Source organism: Teleopsis dalmanni, chromosome X (genome assembly GCF_002237135.1).
Source record: "Teleopsis dalmanni isolate 2A chromosome X, ASM223713v2, whole genome shotgun sequence".
NCBI lineage: Eukaryota > Metazoa > Arthropoda > Insecta > Diptera > Diopsidae > Teleopsis > Teleopsis dalmanni.
The window spans coordinates 88095425-88104976 of record NC_051848.1 but is presented as its reverse complement, the minus strand read 5'-3'; the positions used below and the strand labels follow the sequence as shown (position 1 = coordinate 88104976).

The window sequence follows — 9552 nt, the reverse complement described above, 5'->3', positions numbered from 1 at the left end:
TCAAGAGTAAATCTAGATTGAATCCAGATTTACCAACCGAAAACGGCAAAAGTACACCATGAGAATAATTGAACTTGACATAAGGTTAGCGGAAGCTATGAGTGACGCCATTGTCCATTGTGAAGAGGTTATTAAATTATTCTTGGTATTATTTTAATACCACGATTTTCATTGATTTTCCTGTTTGATGGGATCTTGATCTAATTTTTTACAATAAAGTAGTAAATGTGATCTCTCTTATTGTTATCTTTTGTTAACATATTTGTACATAATTGTTTGGGAAAATTATTATGCAAAGACCTACGCCCGAGTAATGTATGGCAATAGAGGAAATTTATCTCTAATACCATGTTTCTAATGTTAACGAAATAAAGATGTGGTCGTTTCAATTGGTAAAAGCTGATTTATGCAAGTGAAGTAGCTTGTTTGTTATATTTAACATATAAACCATATCACAAATATAATTTTCGCCTTAAATAGTTGATTTATTTATAATGATCTCATTTATATGAAAGCTCTTCGTACGGCATCTTTCCACTGCTTACTTTGAAAGTTACTTAAGTAACTTTAAGATAATGTCATTTCCACTGGCATAAGTTATTTATTGCATGCGAAAAAGCTTTTATGTGTCAGAAAGTCCTTTAAAAGTTTTAAGAGAGCTTCTGTTATTTTAAATAAACTTAACTTAATAATATATCACACATAAAATTAAGTAAATTTTAATTTAGTAAAATTAAATTAAGTAAATTAAAAAGTACGAAAACTCTTTAAAATTTACTTACTAAGTTACACTTACACTGCATTCGTCAATTTGACGTTATTCACAACCACTTAGTTACTAATATTCGAAATAGTGAAAAATTAAGTGTAAAGATCATTATTCTTACAGGATCATTGTCTATATCGGGGCTTCCATGTTCAGCTTCTGCATTAATAACCTTATCAATGAACAGATATGCTATATTCTGAAAATTAAATAATGAAAGTGATCTTTGGTTCAGTTTATGAACTGGTAGCATTTTCAAGCTACCAGAAGAAGCTGCAAATGTCATCGCTAGTGACGCCCATTATCGAATCATTTTGAAATATTTCTTGCTTCCAATAGAGCGTGATTATAGAGCGAATTCAAAATGTATTTGATTTCAACAACATTATACAAAGTACTACGTTTCCAAGCCACTGATCCACTATTTTTGTAAGTACTTAAAATCATTGATCTAGTGAATAATCAATTGTTTATCTACTCAGATCAGAAAGAGCTGAACTTTCTGAAAAAACCAAACTATAAGATAACGTATCATGTATTTATCATTATGAATGTATTTCTAGCCAAAAACTTAACAAATCTTATAGAACAGCCACCGTACTTTCATGATATGGCTCCAACCGCCTTCAATTCTTACTTCGAGACACATGTTTTCAGTCGAGACAGATGATATAAAAAAGAATTCGTGGGGAGTGCAGAAATAGATTTCAAAAAATTCGTTTAAAAAATGTTTTTATGATTGGACTAATGGAGTAAGTGTATTATTTCGGAAGGCGATAGCATAAATTTTAATGAATAATACATATATTGTATATTATCGACTGATTCCCGGTACTTTCTTGTTAAAACTTACATATAGTACATATAAACAACTAATATACTTATAATATAGTAAAAATTATACAATGCAGCTCTAAGGACATATTGATGGTCATATGTTATCTTAAAATTAAACAAACTATTTTTAGAATACATATTTTCAATTTTATATTTAATATTAATGAAGTTTACAAATGAATATTGAATACTGAGAGTAAATAAATGTGTACATAGTAAATAAAGTATTTTCTTTTTGATTTTTACACTGGGTTATCACTTATAAGAATAACACCAAAATTAATTACTTTATGTTATTATAATTAAAATAGTTAAAGTAACAACACAAGATAATTAATTACGGTAGATACTATATTCTACAACTGAATTTACATGAGTGCTATAGAGGAGACTGTTATACTCTTCCAGAAACTTAACTAACTACACTTGGATTCGTCAGACAGTTAGCTTACTTAAGATTGTTTGAATTACTTGAATCTCAAGTAAGTTAACTGGTCTAAGCCAGAGGAAACGTACCTCTGTAATTAAATACTTGTGTTGTATTATTTTTAATGTATTATGTACACAATATATATTTTTTTATCAAATATATAATAGATTATCAAATTTTTAGTTTATAGTTTGGCCGGCCAGGTTCATTACCTTGCCAACCCAAAGCAGCATTTACCAAATCTCTTACATCCATTATTGGTACGCCCACATTTTCAAGCAACGTAATCATATCATGCAGTTGTCTGGTAGTTTTAAAATTCTTAACTAACTGGCGGAATTCTTTAGAATTCAGACGGCGCACAGCAAATACCAGATATTCATCGTTATTGAAGAGATTCTCATAGAGATCAATCAACTGCTGTTGTGGTAATAAATCGTATATATCAAGTATAAGACCACGTATACCTCTACGTCCTCTAAATGTATCACTGGTGCTATTACTGTTCAACTGATTAACGGCACTGAAATCGACCAACGAACGTACAAAATTCAGGTAATACCTCAGGTCCATGTGTAGCACCTTACAAAAGTAATCACGCAGTGCGCTCACTTCATTTGTCTGTTGAAGTGAAGCTGCGAGAGCACGAAATTTATTAGTAGAAAGTAAATTCTTAACTGCTCGAACTTCATTGTCATTTGCCGTAGCATTTGCGACCAAGGCCCTGATGCGTTCGAATGGAATCAATGTCTTCGCTTGTTTAAGTAGATTCTTTAATCCCTGTCCATTAGGTGCATCACAATTTTCATCTGCAAAAAAAAATTGCGTAATAAATAAATTGAAATTTCTTATAAGAGTATCCACTTCATTGATCTACCTGCCACTTTAGCTTGTTTAGGTTGCTGTACCAAAATATTTGCATGTACCGGTATTTCAACGGGTACATGGTGTACATGTACCACTTTCTCCACTGTCACATCTGGCGTATATTCTACTGCTGTCTTAAGCTTCGAGCGTGGTTCCGTATGTAGACTATCTGCTTGGCGTATGTCATTAGCCCCTATAATTTCAATTTCCTCCCAAACGGGCAACCAATTTATTTTCGACGCCTTATCAGCTGATATTTGTTGTGGTTCTTCTAAGCTAAAATCCACATTTTCGTGCAAAAAATCTATATTTTCGAAATGATTTGGATGGTGATGACGCAGTTGTTTGTCTTCAGTACTTGCAACGTTTTCGAGATCCTCATGTGATTTTACCACGGTCAATGTCGATACCACAAATGGCAGACAACATAGCAAAAATAGTCTCGCATAGAGCATATTTATCTCTTTTTATTTTACAGGTACACGATTTTTAATTCAGAATTTATCAATTTTAGTTGATGATTGCACTTCTCGACTGTTTTTCGTTGGATTTTTCATACGCTTTTATACAATATTCAGTTTTAGGTCATTGGTGCACGATTTTGTAAGACTTCATGGACACTTATCTGTTGAGACGAAAACAAATGTTTATATTTACACAGAAAAAATTTTAATATTATATTTTTGCTCTCAATTTTCAGTTTGAGTGTAAAATTTTAGGCTGTGTTATCTTCATTTTGCCAATATCGATATGCGTGCACAAAAAATTTTCATTCGGGGTTCTCACATACGCAGCAATATATCACTTATATATTTCTAATATGTGAGTTATGAGAGTATTTTAAATAAAAAATCAAATCATTTTGATTAAATTGCATATTTATACTTTTTGATTTAAAGCTGCATATGCAACTCTTACATGTGCTCACGATTCTAATGGATCAACTAGACTTATCAATAACTATTCCCACAGGTATGTTATTTGTATCTTCAAATTTAGAGAACTCTTAAATCTATTTCTATTTTACTCTTCCTTTGATATGAATTCCGGATTAAATCAAAAATATAAGCAACAATTTAAAAAAAAAACTATTATTTGTATGGAGAGTGGGCATGGCTCTAACTTATCTTAAATATTATTATTTAATGCTTATATGTGATTAAGTCTTAGTTATAGTCGAATTGTGAGTACGCTTAATAGCACTAGCAACCGTTTATAAACTAATTTAACTTCTGTTTCAATTTAGTATGATAGTCAGAGACACCGCGAACCTTGAAATCTTCTGTGCAACTTCTGAAACAAATATTCTAATAGGTTAGATTAGATTAAATTTTATCAGGAGTATCTGATTACAGGGTCTGGGTAAAATATCGAAATCGTATATGTTGATTATTGCTTCATCTTGTCCCAGGTGCAATCTAGTTTTTTGATCCCTTCTCTTCTTTCATTCGAAAAACATGTGCACTAACGCGTTTTTTGACAATATGAGTACGAGACGGATAGATAAATTGAACAGTATACTAGTGTAAACTTTTCACTATGTATTCCAAATTGAGATAATCATACTTCTAAATAAATTGTTGAAATCGAATTCCAAAAATGTGATGTGAACAACTTTATACATGGGATTAAATTTAAATTATGAATTGGCATTATTCGCATTTCATATATACAAAATTTTACAGATTATTAAAATAATCACACTTTTAAATATCGATTTAGAACAATTAAAATTGTTGTAAAATGTATTGTATTCAGTAGCGAATCGTCAGCTTTTTGGCAAGGTGTTCACAATTTGATCAAAATAGAGTTCCGACTATAACGTATTCCCCCTACTCCTAAGTTTTGTCCTTTCCACAAGCAAATAGCATACAAGACCAACAAAACAATTTATTTAAATGTTCGCAGCCTGTGATCCACTGGTTTTTATGGTAAATAGCTGTAGGAAAACGAATTAAAACCTTTTTTTCAGAAGATCGTTTAAAAAATGATATTTGAATCAAATCTTTAATCACACATTTATCCATTTCTAAATATTATTTTTCACTTCAAAATTCTTTAATTTTAACATTTGCTAGTATAAAATTGCAATATTGACTTTGTTTTTGGTTTATTTCCAACCTCTACATAAGAGTAAGAAACTCTCATGCATTCATTTACTCTTTTACTTTGTATTTACTATGCGTGGTTCAGTTTTTTTACTGAACCATTTGCCCATATAAAACGGCAACCGTAACTTTGATTGTATTTGCACGTTTTGTATGAACTTGGGGTTCAGTTTAGTCTACTAAACCTCTAATAAAATGTAAAGCGATTTTCGCTCAGTCATTTCTTTTTTCTTTCTCTTTCTCTTGAACATTGGATGTTCACTTTTTTTATTGAACCGCTTGCATGCATTAATTTAAGAGTTATGATTATTTTACGTACATATTTTGCGGGGCTTCTTTTCCCTTTTATTTTTATATTTTTTTGTATGTTTTTTGTTTATTCAATACTGAACATAGTCCCAATGTGAATGTATTTCATTTGCATGCTTTGTAAGCAGCGCGGTGCAGTTTTTATTCTGAACCTTAGTATATTTTAAGAGGAATGTGTTTTCTCTTTTATTAATTATAAGTAATGTTGGGTGTAACTAACATATGTATGTGTGGTTTTGTGTTTATGTGAATATGTTTGGAAAAGCTATTATAAAAAATGTTAAGTAGCAACATAACGAGATTATTTACCTAATAAAAAAAAAGATCAAAAAAGGAAGCTTTGTTAAGGTGTTCAGTGAACAGTCTTTCTTTACATGTATCAGTTATGGCTTTCTTTATGTTCTTCCGTGAATACTCAATATTTGCTGTTATAGAGTTTTAAGCAGCCTCGTTCGCAGGATTAAAGGGTTCACTATGTTGCGTATTGATAGAAGCTTGTCGTTGATCGTTTGTCTTATTCTTTGAAAAAATTAACAAACATCAAAATTCTGTAATAAAGCAATAATGGTTCTTGCCAAGAAATAGCTAATGTGGTTTAAAAAACGGATAAATGGAAAATGCTCACTGTCATTCTCACTAAAAAAAACATTATTCTTTTTAACCAACATATTCAATTATTGATACCAACTGTCATAAGTTATTTGATTACCGCTAAGGAAGTTTCATTTCTTAGATTTTCACATTTTAATTTTTGTTCAGCATTTCACATCCATTCATCTATCTTTCTTTCGATAAAAGATAGTTTTCCAGTAATTAAGGTAAATGCTAGAAATTAAAAGTCAATCTTCTACCAAGTTGGAGAACACATTAGTGACATTACTGACTATCCTCAAAATATTTTAACCCCAAAAAATTATTCCATAGCTCGAACATTTTCTTTTAACGTTTTTTGAAAACGAAAAAAACAGTTCAAATAGATATTTTGATTACATGCTGGCGTCCCTTGAGGAACGCAGCAAGCCATTAAACTAAAAGCTTTAAGTCAAAGTAAGTGTAGCGATGTCAATTAGCTTTGCGTATGCAATCCCCATCCATCTGAAAAAAATTATAAAACTGCGTGGAAAAGGTTTGAAAATACTTCACAATGCAATATTCGTAATCACTTTATGTAGAGCAGTCATGTGTTTTACCTCCTGAATGACTCAGTGAAGGAGTGTCCGAACGTAGCTGGCACATAACAAAGCCATCCACCAGCTGTCTACAGGAAAAAATGTTCCTATTAGTTGCAAGAGAGATAGGCAAATTATTTCAGTTTTGTGTGCTTAATACTCAAAGAAATATTTTTAGTATTGAAACGTGCTACAAAGGGATAACTTCCTTTTTAACTATTGTAAGTGCATTTTCCAAGAACACCTATTGGTTTGAATATCCTCTATGTATTTTATGAAACACGCATTGTTTCTCCCTTTACTTAAAAGGAGCAAAAAATTGGACAAGAAGTAATACGTCTGGGTGCAGTCGAAAGTAGGTCTGGATTCAGGGTTGGGGAAAAAAATTACTTATCCTTTGGGTGTGCACATATTAAAGACCTGCAAAATATTTTCCTTTGACTCATGACATTAGAAAAATATGAAAAGGAGTAGGAGTGGTAATATTAAAATAATGACTTTTATAATCTTTATACAAAAAAGTATAAAAAGTTCATTTAGTCCTATTCATCTATCTGTTTTAGTACTGGCTACTCTCCTATTTTTTAACCTATTCAAATAAAACTTCACACACATACATTTCGGAAGTGGACCTAGATTATTTATAATTTAATTGACCGAAAATGAATGTCCAATTCCCAATCTATTCCAAGTAATGTCCAATGCACGTTGAGTTTTTGTTATTCTGGAATTACTTTGAATATATACTTTAAAAATTTTAGCTCATTCGACAGATGTGTATTACTTCAGAGCAAAAATTTCCTGAAACAGACGTTTCAAACATATGCTATCATTAGTCATTCTCATCTTCCTCGTCAAAATTAGTATGGCCACATGGTTCCACCTAATATAGTCAGCCCTGTGAACTCCGAATTCAGCTACAACTTTTTGTTATTGTCCTATGCATGTACTTCAAATATAAGCGGAGTGACAAAAATGGAGTTAGTGTTAGTCAGATTGGATTTCGATATACGTAAAGCAGAAAAATTTTTTTATTAAAACATTTAAAACATCTTCACCTCTTTTTATTTTTCAATGTATTTGTTTTTAACTCAGAATTTAACTATCTGCTATAGAACGAAATTCGGTTGAAATTGGGATATAGGAATAGGAATGAACCAGATAGTAGCTCACAACGGAGCGGAGCACTGCGGCCAGATTGATCAGACCCCAACGGAGCAGAACACATTCCGCTCTCCGAATGAAAGCCAGTATGTCGGCCATTGAGGACCTCCTAATGTCAGAAGGGCAGAGTAGTTCTCCACCCAATGACCTCCTCCTGTCCCAGATCAAGACTGGGCCAGGATCAAGGCTGGGCCAGGTCAAGGCTGCTTCTAAGCAGAGACGACAATCTATCTCTTCGGACAGACCCATATTGTTAAAGTGATAACGCAGTCCAAGATGACCTGTTAAATATCCCACCAGTAACCTCATATATATGGAATATACTTGTCTCAGAAACTAATATTTTAAATTAATCTTACTGCCATCCACACTAAAAGGTCCTCAAACTTTAATGGGTAACGAAATATAAGCTTAAACAGAACATTTATAGCAGCTCTTATTCGTATTATATATTATATTATGTATGTGTTATATATTATAATATATAAATATACTATATACTGTATTTATTATAGTTTGTTTTGCGTTCTCTTTAGGAGCAACTAAAGAAAATATATGGACGATACAGAGATGAAAGCGCATGGCCAACTATTCGAAGATTCCACATTAAAGAAGATAACATCTATGTATAAACTAGATGTAATCAAAAAGTATCAAGGAGTTTGCAATTTTTCAAAAATGTATGAGTATATACCATATAATTTTAAATGTTTATTCCATTCTCTTCAAAGTAATCCCTCTTCAACAACATACATTTATATGATCATAGTTCCCAGCATGATAAAAAAAGTTGGAACTTATTAGTAGCTATGGCCTTAAACTCACTTTATGAATTCGTCTTTATCTCGTTTATTGTCACAAAATGTTATACTTTGGTTATCTATTTGAATTTAGAAATACATCTTAGGGTGATGTTGCGATTGAAGTCACGTCACCGCAATTATTGTTGCTTTCAGTGCTTTCACTTTGCATTGAAAGCAACAACAAATGGAGTGAAGTGCATGCAATCATAACTTGCCCCCAAAGAGGGTATTACATATCATACTTGGTGCTACAACTCGCTTGCTATTCCACATCATGCACTGTCGACTTTATCTTAAACACTTCCCAGCGAAAAAAAAACAGCTAATATACCACAAAATGAAATCATGCGTGCATTTAAACGATATTTTCGCTTTCATCCCTTAAAATAGAATGAAATTTACATGTAAGCCGACAAAAATCCGATTGCACACGAAAAAACACGAGCAAGTCTGGCGAGAAATTAAGAGATTCGTATTCAATCGTTAATTAATTTTCTTTTCTCCACGTTGTCAGTTTAGGTTTAGTTTTTGGTCATTTTAGTATATTTACTTAAACTTCAATGAACATGTGTAAGTAAAGCGAGGAGTTCTATTTAATTATTGATATTAGGTATATTCCACGAGCTACTCGGAGTAAAACTCAAGTAAAACACAAGTAAAGTACAAACTGAGAGCGTAACACAAATAAAGTGCCAAATTTCGCTCTTCCTCATCCCCGCGCATCACCCCCGCGCATCTTCTCTAACCCCACCTCCTTTTCTATAACCCAGTTTCTCTAATGCACACCCTTGCTTTCTGCTTAGATGAATCTAACGCGCTAGGTACTAAGTCTACCTAGAATGAAGTTTTCACAACGCTGTGAGAATCTTCTCTATTAATTTTTAAGAGATGGTTTAGTGGATTTAATTCTTACACGGTGGCTTTCCATGCTTCAAAAAAAAATAAAATAGAAAAAAACAGATTTATTTCTCATTCCAAAAACTTATGTTTACTACATTTGAATTAATGATTCAGACTAACTAACAAAACTATTCAAAGTTTGACAACACACCAGCTTTGAGGAAAGACAGACGGAAAATAAAGTCCGAACTAATAGAAA

At 32.0% G+C, this 9552-nt stretch overlaps 1 protein-coding gene across 1 annotated transcript; it reads right to left on the bottom strand.

Moving 5' to 3' along the window:
• Positions 1 to 1879: 1879 nt before the first annotated feature.
• On the bottom strand, positions 1880 to 3471 carry LOC119662000. Its single transcript, XM_038071537.1, has 2 exons — positions 2911 to 3471; positions 1880 to 2842 (listed from the first exon to the last, which is right to left on the bottom strand). Exons 1-2 carry the CDS (start codon positions 3353 to 3355, stop codon positions 2205 to 2207), a joined length of 1083 nt encoding a protein of 360 aa, XP_037927465.1. The 5' UTR covers positions 3356 to 3471; the 3' UTR covers positions 1880 to 2204.
• Between the last annotated feature and the right edge of the window lie 6081 nt (positions 3472 to 9552).